A 20750-nucleotide genomic window follows, 5' to 3' on the forward strand; every position below is an offset into this window, starting at 1 on the left:
CTTCTTTTATGGAAGACCAAAATCATGTCTGGTTGTAAGAAATCAATCTAATGTTTGAATGTTCTTATTATGCTTGTTATATACCAACAGGAAGTTACATGAACAGCAAGTTTCTAGTATATAAAGCACAAGACATCTGTGCATAAAGATTTGATACATAGGGATGGAATGAATTAAGAAAACAAGGTCGCAATCACTCTATTTCCTTTAATTGTAGTTGACTATGGAGGTAGAGGGGAAACCAGAAAGCATCATGAAGAGAACAGCTCTAGTAGCCAACACATCCAACATGCCTGTTGCCGCCAGAGAAGCTTCTATTTACACAGGTAAGTTATGGATATCTGAGGTTTGGTAGGTGTCATTCCCGGTCAGAAAAGGATATGTATTTTGAATGAAAATTATCAGTTAAAACAGAACACTAATCTTAAAGTTTTTCTGAACATATTAAAACAGCAAACCTGTTGCAAAATAATATTAATGAAACTAATGTATGGGACATTGGCAGTCTTTGTTTTAAAATAAAATATTTATACTGAAATGCAGTCTAGGTCCATTATATGCAGTTCCACTGGGTGCAGGTTCCACTTAAAGAAGTGCTATACAGATTGTCTCTAAAGCCCATTAACTCTGTGATGCAAGATTGGCACTGGCTTTGTCTGAAAATGGTACATAATACTTCTGGGATGAAAGTAGAGGAAAAATTATATCAAGTTGACAATGGGGAAAATTATCTCCATTGCCCACATTTTCTTTGTGATACTTAGTAGCTGCCAATGGTTACAATCAAGTATTTGCTGTCTACTAAAGACAGCATTTGTTTGGATTATTGCTAGTAGATAACAGATGGAATCTAGTGTTGGGAAACATTCAAGTCCCCACTAGTCCTTCCCCCTCCATCCCACCAATCATCAAGGTAGCAGAATATTATCAGTGCAGTGCTACATAGTGGCTGATAATGATCTCCTTATTCCAAATTTCAGAGGAATTTCTTTTCTTCATTTTTGGGGTGTTGCCTCTTAAAGATTCATATGCTTTCATCTATAACACTACAAGTTTCCAAAACTGGTCTTTTTTGCCTCTTAAACTGGGTCATCTAGCATTGGGTTTGTCTGTCTGCATTTGTTTAAATGTGGTCTTTGGTTCAAGCATTTTCCAGCACTCATAATCCAGTAATCCTTTCCCAGTTTACTTCATATTGGAATATAATATCTCCTGTTAACCCAGTACCAATCCTGCCTAGGTGCAGCCATGGATCAAGAATTGGCAGTATAATTGCACACATTTTCTTAAAGTTTGGCGTTTGTAGTTTAGTAACTCTTTTCCCAATTCACTTCATATTTTAAATGTAATGGCTTCACGTGCTTCCCCTCTCTCTGATTGTATTACTCCTGCTTTTGGTTTCTTCTCTGGTTGGAATCATGGGATCAAGAATTACAATTACCGGTAGTACACTTTTGTTGTTTAAATTTTGTTCATCACTTTTATTTCCCTATTTCCTTAACCCCTTTACTAATTCACTTCCTGTTTGGAACATAAAATAATCATATACATACCATCTTTCAGTACAGATACTCTCACGGGGATGGTTTACACACACATTCAACCTAAGGTTTAGTTGGTCCTCAATGAAAATTGTTCTTGGATATCCATTGTGGCTACCATTTTGGCCATCTTCAAAGTCTTCTTATCAATACAAAACCTGAATGGGTTTTTCATATCACATGGGAGTTTAAATGTTATACTTCTTATGATGTCTAATTGGACATGGATGAAAGTGGTTTTGATCTGACATCCAGTATGGCCACTACAGCAGCCATCTTTGGACACTTTTTGTTGCTACTGTTCTGAAACAAAAAGTCCTATCAGCAAGGGGTTTCAACAGAAGATTTCTGATATCTAGAAATGAAAATAGTGCCAGTCTGACATCTCCGTATGGGCCATCTTGAAAATATTGCTGTTCTTCTTCTCCAGAATGAAAATTCATATCAGAATGGAGCTTGCATTAGAATATTTCTTATGGTGTTAATAAAAATTGTGGCAATCAGATATCCAATCTTATCTTGAAAATCTAATCACTAGATGGAGAGTCATATCAATCTTGTGTTTTCACCAGCAGACTTCATATGATGATACTGAATGCAAATGGTGCAAATCTGACATCCAGTATGGTCACCATGGCAGCCGTCTTGAAAATCTTGCTATTGCTACTCCTCCCAAATTGAATGTTACATCAACATGGGGGTTTTCACCAGAAGACTAATTATAATATCTAGTTGATCTGGAAATGAAATCATGCTGATGTGACTTTAAATATAGCTACCACAATAAACATTTTAAAAATCTTGTAACTAATTCTGCTGAATGGATGGTCATATCAGCATGGAGTTTTCACTAAAAGTCTTCTAATGGTGTCTTGTTTGTCCTTAATGAAATTTTTGCTGCTTTGTCTCCAATATGGCTGCCACAGTGGCTAATTGAAAATCTTATTGCAGAAGAATAACAGAGATGGTTTCAACATTCACAGTTAAAAAGAAGTGGTTTTATCTTGAATTGTTGGAAATATTTTGGGGAAAGTAGAGCATCAGTCCCTTCAACAAAACTAAATAAATGCCGACAGAAATAAGTAAATTCACAGTAAACAGGCCCTTGAAAAATGACTATTCATAAAATAGTAATTTCTCACTGCAGTACTGTTAACTACAATGGAATAGTGGGATACTGATAGAAAATATATGGGAATAAATGTGTTCTGACTCTTACAGTAATTTCCTGGTAAAAGAAATTCTTTATATTGATTCCTGTTTACAACATTGTACTTTCTTGGGATTTTACTTTACCCAGAATATCCTGGAGCATGCTTTTTTTTTTTAATGAGATTTAAATGAAGGAAAATGTGTATGAGAGTTACATTTTTTACAGCAGTATTAGATAAATAATATGCATTTATATTTTTGTCACTTGTACATCCTGGTGGGGCAATGATCAGACAAGGGAGGTAACTCCTTTTTTGTTAAGCATGTGATCTTTGTAACAGCAGATTCATTACACATGATCTTTGTAGCAGCAGATTCGTTACACTGACATAATGAACGTAAGTGAACTTATTATAACAAGGGTTGACCGTAAATTAAAGTTTCAGATTTGTTTCCTAACAGGTATCACATTATCTGAGTACTTCCGAGACATGGGTTACCACGTGTCCATGATGGCTGACTCCACATCTCGATGGGCCGAGGCCTTGAGAGAAATCTCTGGTCGTTTAGCTGAAATGCCTGCTGATTCTGGCTACCCAGCATACCTTGGTGCTCGTCTAGCTTCCTTTTATGAGCGTGCTGGACGTGTGAAGTGTCTTGGAAACCCTAAAAGAGAGGGCAGTGTTAGCATAGTAGGAGCGTATGTATTGCAACTTTTATTGATATCTCTGCTATATACTGCACAATAACTAGAGGTAGACTTGATAGTTTAAAACTAAATTGGGTACTTAGTTTGAAATCTATCAACTTCATGGTAAATTTTTATGTAAATTTTTGAAAGTTTTATTGTCTTTGTTATCCCCACATTTTTGTGTGAAAGATTGGAATTATGCGACTAGTCAGTTTTTGCATGTGTGCGTTAATCAGTCTTTTGTATAAATTCTACTAAAATATATAAGCTTGAGACTTTAATATGTGATTGGTAGATATGTACAATAATTTTAAAATTTGAAATCATCCCCTAGGAGTGGGACTGTCGATGTGGATCCTCTTAAATCATGGTAAAAGTAAAAATCTAATTTTGAGATGAGGATGTGTGAGAATCAGTATATGTGATCAGCAACCAAAATGGCAACAACAGTTGTATGGTGGTTTCAATAAGATCCCTTGGTCATAATTGAAAAAATATTGCAGTCCCTACTGTAAAACTTTACACACTTTCTGGGCATACAAAGACAAATTTAGATATGCAACTACTGTTTGGCCGAGGTTCTATTCCTTCCTCCAGGGAATTGACCCAGGATTTAGCGTGTGGATGGAACATGGTTGGGGACCATTGGAATATCTCTTTGATTCATAGTTCACAATTACTTTGGTTTGAAGTAGACTTTGATATTACATACTCGTATTCATTTGTGGCCTATTAACTACTGGACATCCAGGTATTTTGTATAGTTCACATTTAGTGCACCATTTGCTGCAAAAATCACAATCACATTTGAATTTTAATAATTTCAGCAATTGTGTGTCACAGATATTGCTTGTTTTACTAAACAAATTTTTAAACAAATATGCTCTGTTCAGCTAATATTTGTGCACATATATTGGAGAATGAGGACTGTTATTGACCTCAGTAATTGTTTATGGTACACTGAACATTTTTTCTTTTTTTAATCAAAAAAGCATGAATCCTGTTTTAGAAATTAATTGTTTAAACCTTCAGTTTTAAGGATTTTTCTCTGTAGTGGCTGGTGTAAGAGTACCTATAAGTAGGATAGTTTCATTCTGTGGAATGATTTAAGTGTATGAAAATTTTCTGTGGATTCTAGCGCAGAAATGGTAACCACTTTGGAGAGTAACTACTAACTTTAGGTATGTCCCAGTAGGTGGAGAGACCAAGAACACTGACAGCACAATGGAACTTGCTTTTCTAAGCGATTAATTTGTAAATAGATTGTATAGCAGACATTGTTCAGGTACTCGCTAACAAGTTTTGTCGAACTGCAAATGGCATAGACCCAGATCTGCCATTGCTTTTTTGCCAGCAGTTCTGATCTAATCATTTTGTTAGGAGTAATCTTTGGAACAAGGAATATAGACCCTGATCTGTTGGTGCATTATGTAACAGTTACTCAGGGTCTATGTTGTTTGCAATTGCATAAGACTTTTAAGTGAGGATAGACAGTATGCCATGCTTGTAGCTCAGGAAATAACTAATTAATGTAATTATCATGGTGAAATGCTGTTGGATTAATTACCATCAATGATAATTAGGTATTCACTATTTTCAGACTTATGTAGAATGTTTTAATACAGCTTGATTTTGTTAATCCTACACAAACTATTTCAGTTAAAACAACATAAAAAGATTTTTCATTTCTTTTCATAAATTGTTTCAGTTGTAATGTTTTATTAACACGATTGCCTAGTAGTAGCCTTGTCAAAGTAGGGAAATAAGACTAGACTACATATAACATATGGCTTGAATTCATTGACTTTTATACAGATTGATTATTGGTTGAAAAATCATCTTCAGCTATTAACTTTTGTAGCTGCACTGGCTAGCATGCCAGACTTTCATGTTAAAATCCGACCATTGGATCAGCATGGGTCAGCTACCATGGTGTGCCCTTCAGCAAAGCACTTTACTTCCATGGCCTTGGCACTAAATAACCTACTTTTTGGTTGGCCATAAAACATCCAACGAAACCAATCCAGTCAAATATGGATATATTGTTTAAGGTTTTTCAGTAATTTTCTTTGATGGACAAAGATGGTAAATCATGCTGTGTATGCATAATGTAAAGATTTATTTAACAAACTGAGAAGTGTAACTTGTTGTATAATTTTCATTGTAATGAACCAAAAGTTCTGAAATATATGTGACCTGTATTTCAGATTACTGTATATGCTTGATTATAACTGCAAACACCATAGACCTTGATCTGCTTTCACATATTGTGCCAGCAGATCAGCCTTTGTATTCTTTGTTCTACTGATTCTTTCTAACAGCTGCATAGACCCAGGCCTGTTGGCACTTTACACAATGGCAGATCAGGGTCTGTGCAGATTGCAGTTGGGCTCAACTTATAAACGAGTTTGTAAAGTAAGTCAGTAAAATGTAAAAAAAAATATCAAACTTGGCAGTTAGAAAATGCTCCTGAAAATTTGTTGTTAAGTCTAGTTTTTCAGATTATCAGTTACTGAAAATGATAATTAGCAGTAAGTTGTACTTTAAAACTATTAGTCGAACTTATTGCTGCAGCTCAGGAAAATAATACCTGTATAGAAATGTCACAAGGGCTGGCACAAATTTTACATCTTTTGTAACTGTCTTAAGCTATTATTGTATTATTTATCTATGCAGTGTGTCGCCCCCTGGTGGTGACTTCTCTGACCCTGTGACATCAGCAACCCTGGGTATTGTACAGGTATTCTGGGGGTTGGACAAGAAACTGGCTCAGCGAAAACACTTTCCTTCCATCAACTGGCTAATCAGCTACAGCAAGTACACCCGAGCGCTGGATGAATTCTATGATAAGAACTTCCCTGAGTTTGTGCCATATAGAACTAAAGTAAGTGATCTCTTCATTTATCACACACCAAAAGTTTAGTTAAAACAATTGTTTTTTTACTGAGAAATTGAAAAAATAGTAAAGTCAATAGTTAAGCAGACTTGGAGTTAGACTTTTCCTCACACAAATTTGACAAGACCATGAATTTTAGAGGTTGCCTTGAGTTTTGAAAATTCAGTTTCATCCTCAAAAAAGTCTTTGAATTTGTTGTTAATTTCCCCAAAAAAATGTTGACTTTATGTGATAACCCATGGGGGTGATCATTTCTCAGAACAAGTAGTGTATAGGGCTGCTTAATTGAGGAGGCCCACCATTCTAAAAGTATATGAGAGGAAATGGAATGTTCTTGCAGTGATGTAATCAGGAACACATCACTCTGCAAAAATCATTGTTGCCCTAAATAGCTAGCTTTCTCCTCTGGCATTTCAAAGTATAGAACTTAGCACAAATCACTATGAAAATTTTGCATTCCTCAATTGGGAAAACATTTTTTTTGTCATTATGAAAAGATGGATATTGGACAAAACAAAGACCTCTCTGACATTCTGGTGCACTCAGACCTCATACAACTGAAGGCTTTAGTTCAGTGTGCAAAATAGATCCTGGCCTGATTGAACAAGACAGTTGTTGTTGGTACCCAAGGGAGAATAAATGAAATAAATGCCTTGTTGGTTCATCCTGACTATCACCAATTCATGCCATGACAGTTGATTCCCTTCAGTTTTCAGTAGTAGAGGGCATGTTACATTTATATTGATTACAATGAAACCGAATAAATAAAAAATAAAATTAACACTTGAATTTCCCTTGACATTACTTTTTTGACTGGTAAATATTTCTTACAGTGTTGCCACCAGTAGGTATTTACCATCATTATTGATCAGTATTTCATATATTGTGATTTTGAAGAGAAGAATGGAAGGTATGTGTTGTTTCTCTTTTTAGTGCAAAGAAATTCTCCAGGAAGAAGAAGATCTGTCTGAAATTGTACAACTTGTTGGAAAGGCAAGTTTTTTTTTTCTATTTTAATGACTTTTTTCTTCTGGTTTTATAATTAAAATTTTCATGAAATCAAAAAATTTTAATATGAAGTTGAAGAAAATTACATTTTATAGTTCAGTACAATCAAAAAGTAAATCCTTGTGTATGTTGTTGTACATTTGTACATCTGTATTGAGTTTTTTTTTGTTCTTTTGATTTCCTATATATTTACAGATTTACAGAATCAGACATCTTCTGTATTGACTCGTGTATTTGACCAGGAAACGTATGACATTAGCAGATTACTTTTTTGACTTTGAATGTATTTGACTGATAAGATATATATGATGGAAACTGACAAAATTATCATGTGCAGAATAATTTTGTAATGTATTTGATATTAACAAATTGTGACTTAAAGCCATAGATGAAACGTTTTCTTTCAACATGATCTAATTCAGAATAATATTTTCTAGTTCTAACTAATACCATTTGTCCCTGTATTAAATGGGAAAATTGTGGTTGAAATAAGCACAGTAAGAAACACAGAGGGAGGGATGACATTAAAGAAAGGTAGGGGATGTCTAATAGTGGTAATAAATAATAATGATAGGTACCTCATGATCACTGGCCCCTGGTGGGTTCAAGTTTATGGCTTGACCTATGTCGGTATGTGCGAAAGCATGCCAGTAGATGTGGGCTGGTGTTTCTTCTTGGGTAAGGGACTTGGGTTCTTCCTCAACCATGGACTACACACAGTAAGTAATAATCTATTTTGTGGCAGCCAGTTCTATGCACCAATTGTGGAGTCATTCTGCATGTCTCTTGTTGGAAATAAAGGCGTTCTATTTAACATGAGTAGTCAAACTCCTGAAGGTCTGGATGTGGCATGGGGCAAATGGAAAATTGAGTGAACTGAGAGAAAATGGTCATCTTGTAAAGATTAATTTCTTTTGTTCCTAATTATCTGTAGGGTTCCTTGGCCGAGTCAGACAAGATCACACTTGAGGTTGCCAAACTGATCAAAGATGACTTCTTGCAACAGAATGGCTACACACCGTATGACAGGTAGAGTAAATTCCATTGATTCAGCTGAATTCATGGTAGTTTTTATCACCAAATTTTAGGGATCATAAAAGATTAGTGAAACTTAGCTTGCTTGCTAAATTCACTAAAATTGTGTGCTCAGATTTTGTGATTTACAGTTTTGTGAATAGCAATAGTTGCATTGTTCTTCTGGAATTATTAGCAACATGCAACTTTGCACTTCCAAAATAATATAAATAATGACTTCTCAAAGTTTGTTATTTTAATTTAGGAAGAGTGGGGTTTTCCCCTTCTAAGAAATAACTGCAGATAAAGTGCTTGTTCCATAAAACATTTGAAAATGAAATTAAATGTTTGTGACACATGTCTCGTACTTGGGGGTAGGCTTCATCAGATACATTATCTGACTTCAGTATATTAGGATAACGTTCTTTGTTATCACTAGATCCATCCCCCTCCCCATCCCGAAAGACAAAAAACATATTTCTGTCTGTATATAGAAAGAGAGAAGCAACTTGTACAGGTTAACTCGACTTTCTACACACTAGGAAATTTTGTTACAGCTAGATATACCAGTGTTTACTTTTGCTGTCATGCTTTAAAGATGTGCAGCATAGAATCCATTTTTGGGGGGCAGTTATTGTACTGTTCATTATTTTTGCATTTGATTTAAATTGATAACATTCAGTTTGCACTAGGCAGCCAAACTACAAATGCAGTATATGGTTTGCAATTCAGAATGTTGACCAATCAACCTATGTACTTGTAAGCCAGTCAACCAATTAACTGGACTGTGCATTCCAATGAAATTCATTGCAGCATTCAGTCCAATTTTGACATATCCAGACCACGCTCACTCAAATTGTTCCCAGATGGAATCTCTTTTTGGGTTTTGAAATGGCCAAACTCTAATGATAACTTCAGTTTGTGTTTCCGTCCTGGTAGTTCAGTCCTCCTAATGTTACAACGTGATTTCCTTCCTAAGAACATGTTGCTGTCTCTAGTCAATCAGCAATAACTATTTGCTCCCTCTCTTTGATTGATCTTTCATGAGAATCAGATCTTGCACTTACCCTCATATGTTCCCTGAGATTCATAGACAATATCCACCTGAACTGTTAAAGACCATTCTTACCACAAAAGGCAGGAATACGAGACAACCAGCAAAATCTGAGCTCACAGGATCAGATACACTAATGAACATTTCCGCACATGAAATACGAGTGACATCCATGAGCCTGGTCTTGAAAGTAATGTCCCAATTCAGAACATGGTGGAGCTGATTTGTTGGCATACCCTGACTGCCTCCTATATCTTGCCTTTGTACGACATTGCCTCATGAATGAGAGATTTGAATCTTGTTATGTTATTGGTAGCTGCACAGACAGTGATGACTCCCCATTCATGAAAGCACAGTCTTTGTCCCAGACACGAATTTGCCACTTTTGCTGGATTTGCCGGGTAAACGTTTGCTGGTGAGACAACAATCAGGTGCAGAATCCCACTGGGATCTCCTTTGTACATGGATACATGTATAAACAAATTGTCTCTAGTTTTGCTGAACTAAGCTCATTCTTTTTAGTAGAACAATCATATTCCTGTTGGGTGATGAGGCAGAGGTAGAATGCTCATTGTTTCCTCCTCTTACCTATTCTCCTAATGTAATATGATCAGGTAATGTATTTGATGGAGAAAGCAAATGTTTTAGTAAATTATGTTTCTCCAATAATATTTACCTGATCACATTACAGAAATTCCCACCATCCATTCCTCTCTTTAAGGTTGTGCTCAGTTAAAAGAATGGGTACATCTGGGCAGGCAGGAAGTGGAGTTATTGCTTCCTTTTTTTTCTGTAATATTTAGACAGACATTTTCATCTTTCGGGTTGGGGGAGGGGGGGGCTGGATTTGAAAGTAGCTGAGAAAGTTGTCCTAATATGATGTGATCGTGTATTATCAATAAAATGTAATTTTTTCAAAAACTTTCCTATTTGGTAATTTTATTTTCCAAATAAAATCAGGAGTATGTATCATGCAAAATTAATTTAATTTGCTGGCTTATAAAAATGCTTGCTAAATGTTTGCTGATAACACAAGAAATAAATAGAATTCAGTGAACAAATGAGTTTAAAAAAACTTCCAGGTTCTGTCCATTTTACAAGACAGTAGGCATGCTGAAGAACATGATAGCATTCTATGACTTGGCCAGACATGCAGTGGAAAGTACAGCCCAGAGTGAGAACAAAATCACATGGGCCATCATCAGGGACCAGATGGGTGACCTACTCTACAAGCTCAGCAGCATGAAATTCAAGGTCAGTTTGGTTTCATTTTAAAGTATTCATAATGGCAAGATAGTATTTTGTATGAGTCATATATTTGTATGCACTAAACAACATGTAACATCTTGTCAAAAAACAAAACATTTTTCTTGGGGTTTTGTCTGTTCCTTTTGCTACAGTGGCAGAGCATTTGATGTTATGAAGTCATTCAGCTGTTGTTACTAATTCCATTTCTGCACAATAACTTTAGCTGTCCACGATTGATAGTTACTAAACTATGGATGGCCTGTACTTGTCATAAGGAAGGACCTAGTCAGTTTTGGGTTTAGAAGGTGAAAGTCACTGACTGAAAGGAGAAAACTAGTTCCCACATAATAACTTGAGTTCCCCACTGGCTATGGTTACCACAATTGTGGAATGCTTTTACTTGGGGTAAGGGAGAATCATATCAATTTCAGCCTTTAAGGACAATAGGTCAGCGTCACTGAATGTAAAAGTAAAATGGTTTCTAGACGATGAAGTCTTGTTAGGATTAGCAGGTCTGTTATACTGTATTCTCAGAAATAAAATTGAGAAGAGTTTGCATCAAAATCTCTCAAGGACTTTTAGGCATTATGTAATAAAAGTTTTACCAGTCATGAAAACTAAGCTAGATCAAAAGTGACAGGGTTATATCTATGTTAATTGACAGGGTTATATCTATGCTAATTGACAGGGTTATATCTATGCTGCATTTTGGCACCATTGGCAGGTAAAACATTGATAGCACACCCAGAATATGAAAGATACATGCACATTATGCAGTGATAAGTTTTCCAAGCTCATCATGTTCCTGTTTGTGAATTATGTCCTTATCCAATAATGTGAACTATGTAGATAACCACTGGACTTGAAGAGACAGATGGTTTTGTTACAGTGCTTACACTGACCTGCCAGCAAATTCATATTTAACATTGCAATGAATAATAACCATCTACAAACAAATATCATCACTAGAGATTATTTATGAACATTAGCTTTTTAGATTTATTATTTTGAATCTGAGTGATACAAATAAATTAACTGAGTTGTCTTAAGAGCCTTCCTTTTCACCCAATCCAGCATTGTAATTGAATGAGATACAAAATTAGAATGGTAATTAAGTTGTCAAAAAATGTATCACGCTTTGCTAAAGCCACATTGAGAATGTTATTCAAGTGAAAATTTGCAAAACTTGCTGACTATTGATTATGCCTAACTTTCATAAGCAGTCCATCATAAATAGCTAATTGTGCTGCAAATGGCATGGTGTGAAATTACTGAAGAACAAAATGCATATTTTGTTAATCCATGTATAATTTAATCCTATATTGAACTCCATGCTAGTCTCTCAGTTTTCATGTCAGCACAAACTAATACCTTAAATAAAAGTAAGAATTAATATTTACTTAAAGAAATTGAGTTTTTTCATAGACCTGTGGTTAATGAATAGTGATTAACATGAGAGCGACTATGATGGCCAAACTTTGTAAATCTGAATTCAGGAATCATTTACAGTTATATTTATATGAGGGAAGTTTGGAGGCTCTCATGCATTGCTATCTTTAGTCCTGGCAGGAAACATATTCTAGTTCCAAATTGATTCCAAAACCTGGCATTATGGCTAGATATAACATACGATGTATTCTGTCTATTTTGACACAACCTGGCATGGTGTCTAGATCTAAGGGCTATTCCATTTAAACATACCCCGGGGGGGGGGGGGGAAGGCACATTCAAAAATGGGTGACCACCTATAGAAGTGATTTTTTCCTACCTCCACCAGTCACAGAAGTGAATTTTGGACACCCGTGCCCATGCATAGAAGCAAATTTTGGAAATTCATTACCGTGAATACAGATTACTTTAATAGAAGTGAATTATATGTAGATTAAGTTTTATTATTTGTAACTTGAATAGAAGTATCAAACTTAATAGTCAGAAATAAAATATAATGGATCTAATTAATATTGTAAGTTTAAAAATTATTTTAAAGTTAGACAAGGTAATATGTATTTTATATGAAGGGATTAAAGAATTATTAAAACCACAAGATGCCTGAATTATTTTATTTTCTGTAAACATGGAAAATGTTCCCCAACAGATTGGGAACATGCAGCTTTAGTTGTCTTATATAAAGATGACACATATCTCATATCACACCTTTTACACACAGTATCATTGGATACTCAGCCAACCCATTTGAAGTTTTTACATGTTTATATGTTCAAACAAACATTACAAAACAAAAACATTACCATATGTTGTATTTTGTCTTAATTAGTCAAATATTACACCTGTAAAATTTCTGCAATTTTCAACCACACAAAACTCATTGGATCAGCAGATGCATGCAATTCAGGAACCAAAAGCAATTCCACAAAAGTTTTCCCATGACAAAGAGTAATATTTTGAAATATGGTAGTTTATCACAAGGTCGACATATTTGTAGAACCATAAAAACCATTATTTTCACAGTGATTTGTGAATAATTTGTCCAATTTTCAATAATTTATCATTTCATATCTATACTTTGCTGTCTTCAATCAGTGAGAATCCAGAGATATCATTGTTTTAGAGGAAATATTTCAAAACTCGGTGATTTTTCTATGAATGTTTACATTATCTGGCCGGAAATGGTCTTTTATCTTACAACTCACAGCAGATTCAAGTAACAGTGCATTATTTATGGAAAGTACCAAACTGTATTTGGCCAGCCAATGGCAAACCCACAGTGAGTAATAAGATAAGAACAACATGCTGGGAACCAGTCCATTTCTGGCTTACATAGAAAAGTGTGAGCTTTTCAAATAAATTCACAGGAAGCATTCAAACACATGTACCGTCCACCATTTTTAATATTGCTCTTTGGTCACTTTTTGAAAATTCTTGACCTCATGTTATTTCATGCTAAAAGTTGCATATTTTTTACATATGGTTATATATAAATGTGTCGTGAACATTCAGCTTCAAGAATAAATTCACTTTTTCTTATGTTCCAGGTACTTCTGAAAACTTTCTGTGCCTTTTTATCACATGCCCCCTAACATTTTTGCATGAAATAGCATAATCATAAGTCATACCAAGTTGAAATTGTATGTTACTCTTAAAACCAATAGTGCATATTCATTATAGTGTTCTTGGATGGTGCAACATTAAATTTTGGATGTCCAAAATTTGCATATTTTGATAATAATTCTGACCCTTGTTTTGAGCAATATTACATAGTTCGTGAAGTAAAGACAACTGTGGTGTCAGAGATGGAGAAGAAACTGGCACTAAGTTGGTTCTCAAGAAACATTTATGATTATGTATTTGTTTAAATGGAGAAATACTACAGATTGATTCTCTATTCCCTGGCTTATGATGACAATATTCATATTGATACTCACAAAATAATGGCATGAAAATTTTAAATGAATTTGTTTTCATTCTTCAAAATTCTGAAAAATATTTGAAATTGTACCTTTTTTCCGTCCTTACTAAACATGAACATTTTAATTTTAACACCAGTGTCTCTAGATAAAAATCCTACCTAGAACAGATGACCTGACATTGATAACATCTCAGTGATCACAATCACATACATATTATCAATACGTCTAGTATCACTGAGTCAGTGAGTGATACTCCCGTCGAGTCTCTAAACTCGAAAATATTACACAACAAAAGTTGTACAAATATTTTGTAATAAGTTTGGTATAATGAATGACAGTACATCTGTATAATCCGATTCCTTGGTATAAACGTCTGCCTTTTCATACAATCGTTTTCATGTGTTTGAACCCAGATTATGTATTACTGTTGTCATTGTTTACATTTCGTACGTACCTATGTGCCGGGAAGAGTTACCGTTCTTGGTGGCATGGGTGACCTTTGAAAAAGACGTAATTCGTGGGTTTTCTGCAAATATTCGCACACATTTTACCATTATTCTCGTAAAAAGAACTACAAAGTATTTAGAAAGTAGGCATAGGTGAGCATATATGGTCGTTTTTTTAACTTTCCAGCATTTTGAAAAATTTGTTTTTCGTTTTTTCCCCTGCTGAATACGTTGTAGAAATGGCCCAATGTCATATATGCTAAATATAGACATTTGACCTTTCAACCATGAATACATTCAGCTTTTTGTAATAATGTCGGCTTTTTACATATTAAAGCGGAGAAAGTACTGGGTGTAATGAGGTTGACATTTTGAGAAAACGTTAATCTTAATCGCCAGTGCCCTCTAGCGGTGTCCCATGTTGCTACTAACTATTGAAGAAACAACGCTGATATTTTAAGCTAAACTGCGCGTAGTGTAATAAATTTGGTAGCAATGTTTCGCTCGGGCATTCGACTTCATACTCCTACTAAAACTTTTACGTAGTATTTATAAATTTACGGAATGCCAGACCATTTTCCCACGCTATCGCTCGACATGACCATGATCGCGCCTATTTAATATGCTAGTGCAATGCAAAAAATGGAATACTGTCCCCGTTATAGTCAACTGAAAATCAGTTTATATCATGGTTCAGTACCTCATTTTCAGTCAACCAATGAGAAGACAGCATTCCATTCTGTGCGGTGCACTTGCATATTAAGTAGGTGCGATCATGGCCATGTCAAGCTATAGTGTGGGGAAAATGGCCTGGCATTCCATAAATGTATAACAGTACGTCAAAGTTCCAGTATGCATACAAAGTCGAATTCCTGTCAGAGCAAAACATTGGTACCAAAGTTATTATGTTACTCGCAGTTTAGCTTAAAAGGTGATGTGAAGTCGCATGAGAAAGTGCGTAATCCGGTTTATTTCAAGGTCATGTTTTTTTCGGAAGCATGTACTTGTCATACAAATAGTTCTAACCAATCAAATGGAAGCTAAGAGAAGAGTACTTTTTCCAAGTTTGTGGAGTTTCAAATGTATGATTTTCAAATTTAATTCTGAGGCTGAAGAATGTCTCAACCTTGTGTCTGTCTATGGTCAAGTTCTCACCTCTAAAAGTAGCCATATCCCCACATCTTCAACGGACCACATGTTGCATTGTATTTCTGTCGCCATTTTATGTCATGTTCTAAATATTCGGCTGCAGCATCCTTACCATATATGGCTACATCCGAAGACTTCCGGATATCCACGTTCCCATTGTTTCCGTATTTCCGTTACAATTCATCAGGAAATTGCCGATTTAGTTTTTATTTTCCCCGAAATCCCACGAATTACGATGAGTAATCCGCAGTGATGTTATTTTTGTTAACGGGGGGGGGGGGGAACAGAAGAGAAAACAAACACAACGGTGGCATCATAAAAACATATTATTAAAATAAAATAGGCACCACCTATAGAAGCATTTTTTCTTTTGATATGACAAGGCACAGAAGTGATTATTGTTTATTGATGACCATGCATGGAAGCTTTTTATTTTGCCATCCGTGGGGTAGTGGTATGTTTAAATGGAATAGCCCTAATATATACCCTATAAAAAAAGCTATAAAAAAATTATATTCTGTTTTGTCAAAACCTGGCATTGTGTCTAGATCTGTCATACATTTGGTCTGTTTTGTCAAAACCTGGCATTGTGGCTAGATATAAACTGTATTTTGTCTGTTTTGACAAAACCTGGCATGGTGTCTTGATCTAATATATACCCTATATTCTGTTTTGTCAAAACTTGGCATTGTGTCTAGATCTAATATACCCTATATTCTTTCTATTTTGTCAAAACCTGGCATCATTGCTAGCTCTTTTATACCCTATAATGTTTCTATTTTTCAAAACATGGCATTGTAATTGTATCTAGAGCTAATATACCCTATATTTATATCTCATCAAAACATGGCATTTTGTCTAGATCTAAAATACCCAATTTTCTTTCCATTTTGTCAAAACTTGACATGTTTGCTTGATCTGTTATACCCTATACTGTTTGTTTTGTCAAAACATGGCATTGTATCTAGATTTAATATAGCCTGTATTATATTTTGTCAATGCCCCATTTTCTTTATATTTTTCAGGATCCCGTGAAAGACGGTGAGAAGAAAATCAGACAAGAATTTGATGAATTGATGGAAGAGATGCAGACATCATTCCGCAATTTAGAAGATTAAATAAGATACAATTCTTAGAGAGTAATTTTGTAATTAACAAACAGGTTAAATCTGTTTGGTATAGAACTCAGTATTGTATTTCATGTACCATTTACTCATGTTAAATGTTCGAGTTAACATCGCATACATCTGCAGGACAAAACTACATCTCATTGTTCAGAAAGATTATATCTCAAGCAAGAAATGTTCAAAGCTATACAGGTATCATTATTGATCTCTTGACTTTCTGTTAGAAATCTAGGTTGTTGAGGAACTTGTTGTGCACATTTAAATAATTTCTAAAAAAAGTTTTTAGTGAATTTTATACAGAAAAAAGTTAACGACACTTTAGCCACAACCACTTATTGATTTCTTTGTTTAATGCTCTTTGATTTCTGTGCAAAGCAACATCATATGAATTGATAAAAATATAGCATTGCAATAAAAAGGTATGATATATGTGTTTATAATCATTACATGCAAGAACAATGCTTTACTGCTGCAAAACAAAGCTGTGGTCAAGTAACATTTGTGGTATTAATGCACAGTTGTCTGCCCTTTTGTTTGCAAATCTATACAGTTAATACAGACTTATATTGAATGACAAAAATACAGCATTGCAATAAAATGGTATGATATATGTATTTATGATCCTTAAATGATAGAACAATCTTTTATAGTTGCAAAACAAGGCTGTAGTCGGGTAACATTTATGGTATTAATGCAGTTGTCTGCCCATTTTGCTAGCATGCCATGTACATTTCTTACAGATTAATAACGAATTGGTACCTTTTTGATTATGTACCTGTCTCATAGGTCAGTAAAATGTTTTGTTTTCTGTATTAGTAATTAAGTAATATCTTTGAATCAGATCTTTTTAAAGTTATTTTTAGTAAATTATTTACCCTTTTTGAACAGAGAAATGTCATAAAATAGAAGAACATTTTCATTTCATCTGGAGAAGCTTGTTCTGGATACTAGAAATGTTAATCCAGATGTGCAGATATATTTTGTTTTACAAATAATCTTTAATTTAACGTGAAAATAATATATTGCGTAACGGTTCATTTTCCTAAGTTTTTGACAGAATATAGAATAAATTAAGACATTAAATTCCTGAATTAGTTCACAGGTCCATATTCACAATCAGGTATTACAAATTTTACTTTCAGGCAGAGTTGATGTTCAGAACACTATTTTATTTTAGCAGTTTATAAAATTGACCTTGGTCATTATTGCTTTATGATTATATGCATTTACCTGAATAAATAAAATAATGCCTTTAATTAGACTCTGCTGTAGTTCCATCCAAAAGTTTCAAAATCACAAACATTCCCATCAAGAGAATGTTGTAATATTTGCCACCCTGATTAACATTATATCTCAGTGTTCACTGCCCTTCTTTCAGATGGGATCATCGCCTACAGGTGTGAAATAATATATTGCTATTGTGACCTTTACAAGTATTATTGACTTTAAACAAATCACTTTGGATTTTTAATGGTTTTAGAGAAAATAAGTTTTTTCCAATGGAGACCCAGCAAGTAATGCACATGTAGAACAGTACAATAGTCATCTCCAAGGAGCTAATTACACAAGAATTTGCAATATTAAAATTAGTATCCAGTAGAGTAGGATTTAGCTAATGAATGTCTGAAAAGTGAAGCACATTTTGAATTGAGAATTTGTACAGTTGAGCAGACAGCTACATGACTTGGAGTAAATTATTGTACTTGCCCAGTTTTAGACAGCTGTAGGTATGTGATGTATTCACTATGATAACCAGTATGTACAGAGTATAATATATTATATATATATATGTATGAAATAGATGTCTTTTATCTGTTATTTTACATAATAATTGGAATCAGTAGTATGTCAGGATTGTAGTAGATTGTATGTTTTTTGTATGGAAATCTTTCATCCTTATTATAATGAAGTTCAGAAGACAAACACATCTCGAAAGATTCAGGATACCTATATATTAAGCTCATTTATTTCATTTACAATAATTAAACTTCAGCTTTCTTGGTTCTTTGTAATGTGCTCATATTATACACTGAAAACATTCCATTTAAGTTAGTTTTGTGTTTAGTGCAAAACAGTTATTTATTGGTATCAAACTTACACACTGCTGCAGGGACTTCAAAGATGTGCCATTGTGGGATTCGTTCTAATTTCTAAAGAATTATACTCCTAAATCAACCACATTTTTAAAGAACTACACTGATAAGTCAACAAAATTTCTAAAGAATTATACTGATAAATGAATCAGATGTTTTAATTTCACACTAGTTTCTCAAGCCCTACTTTTATTTCTTCATTAAATCTCTTATCTTGAAAAAATGCCCCCCTCCCCAATTTTTTTTATAACAAAAAACCTCACTTGTTTTTAAAAAAATGCCGGACCAAAGTTAAAATTTGAAGATAACCGTTTTTATTGCTTGCATTGGTTGTCATTATAGAACAGGGATACAGTTGACATAGAATCTGAGTATTGTCACATATATTACTGTAGTATGAATAAAATGTCATAATAGAATTCAAAGGTAAGCTGCCATTTTAAGTTAGATAACCTTGAGTTAGACTTTAAATTTCATTTTCCATCAGTCAGAAATGATATAATAGATATGAGATTTTTCATAGACATGGAACAGATTTCATCGCCATCTCATGCTGGTAAGTTTTATAATCTCCAGACCACATCAAACGTGCAAAAAAGCAGGATATTGTGACAGATATTTGTATCATCAAGATTGCCACTACGATCAGATATCTTGTGAATATGAGGTTCTTCCTCATTAATGTTAATTATGTTTTGTTAAAGGTATCTAGTCAGGGTTTTTGTCAAAATTTTCTGCTTTGGATTAAAAATGTTAAATATTAAAGATATTAAAAATGTTGGTGTTGTCAAATGTTATTAATTGATAAATTCATATTTGTGTAAATATGTTTCTTTGTATATATTAAAATCAATATTTCCACAGGCAATATAGTAAGTTTCAGATTATTTGTGTCCATGCAAATAGGCATCATCCAGATGTGCAAATAAAAGGTTTCATGGCGAAACTTTTGTTGTGTGTGTTTGTAAGTGACGTAGTAATTTGCAACAAGTCTAGATCTTTTGTTACTCTACTAATGCAGTTTAACTTTTCTTGTCAGTGAAGCTGAGATAAAGTATGAAATATTCAATGCACCAAAGTTTTATTTGGGCTAATAGATTTCTCCATTAAATACATTCCCCAACAAAATTAACTTTAGGAAATGAATTTTGCTTCCTCATCAATCCTGAAAAGAAAAGCAAAATTTCCATACCTGTGTATGCACTAGGTAGACAAAAGGAAGACACTTTTACTCATTACCTCCCCTGTCCATCACTAGATGGCTACCCATCAGTCAGATGTTTACCAGTTGAAGCATTTGCTCCATGCACACACACACACACACACACACACACATTGCTCCATGCAATCAATTTCATATCGCTTTGCCTTTTAAATTTTTGACCCATCTGTCCAGAAAGCCAGTATTGTACTGTGTATTAATGTATTTGATGTTGAAATAATTTTTCGCAGTTGTACATATTGTTTATCTGACCTTGTTTTCCTAGATATCAATGGTTTTGGTTTTTGGTTTGTTTATTTGCGCACACTGCCTATAACTTTTGCTAGTTCAGGGCTATAGGTCAATTCTATGCAACAATGCTTAATTTTTCAAAAGGCCTGGCCATTGTCTGGATTGTCATATTTCCAGCCTTGTCCGGTATTTTGAGCTGCAAAGACTGATGTCTTGCTCACTAATGCCACAAGACTTGAACCTGAGGAAAACAGGTGGAATATATATATATATATATATATATATATATATATATATATATATATATGGGCTATATGAAAAGATGAATTAATCTTAGTACATTTACAGTAGTTAAAGATCTTGAGACTGCAAACATGTTGCAGTGATGTATTCACAAAAGCAATATGTACTGATACTTTGATTTCAATAACACAAAGCTCATGTCTACAAAATCATGATGTCATTGTGAAAACATATACAGACTGGCTTACACTAATGGAGCCTATTTCA

General features: G+C 34.2%; 1 protein-coding gene across 1 annotated transcript in view; it reads left to right on the top strand.

Moving 5' to 3' along the window:
* LOC149794236 (V-type proton ATPase catalytic subunit A) overlaps window positions 1-19733 on the top strand; it is a 35364-nt gene extending 15631 nt beyond the window's left edge. Inside the window, exons 9-15 of the mRNA XM_089968366.1 lie at window positions 218-326; window positions 3156-3393; window positions 6061-6268; window positions 7214-7273; window positions 8223-8317; window positions 10439-10610; window positions 16593-19733. Of these exons, the coding sequence (XP_089824492.1) occupies window positions 218-326; window positions 3156-3393; window positions 6061-6268; window positions 7214-7273; window positions 8223-8317; window positions 10439-10610; window positions 16593-16685 (975 nt within the window). The 3' untranslated portion in view covers window positions 16686-19733. The remainder of the gene's footprint in view (window positions 1-217; window positions 327-3155; window positions 3394-6060; window positions 6269-7213; window positions 7274-8222; window positions 8318-10438; window positions 10611-16592) is intronic.
* Window positions 19734-20750: the final 1017 nt, after the last annotated feature.

Source organism: Sinohyriopsis cumingii, chromosome 8 (assembly GCF_028554795.1).
Source record: "Sinohyriopsis cumingii isolate HCF-2022 chromosome 8, ASM2855479v2, whole genome shotgun sequence".
NCBI classification, from domain to species: Eukaryota; Metazoa; Mollusca; class Bivalvia; order Unionida; family Unionidae; genus Sinohyriopsis; species Sinohyriopsis cumingii.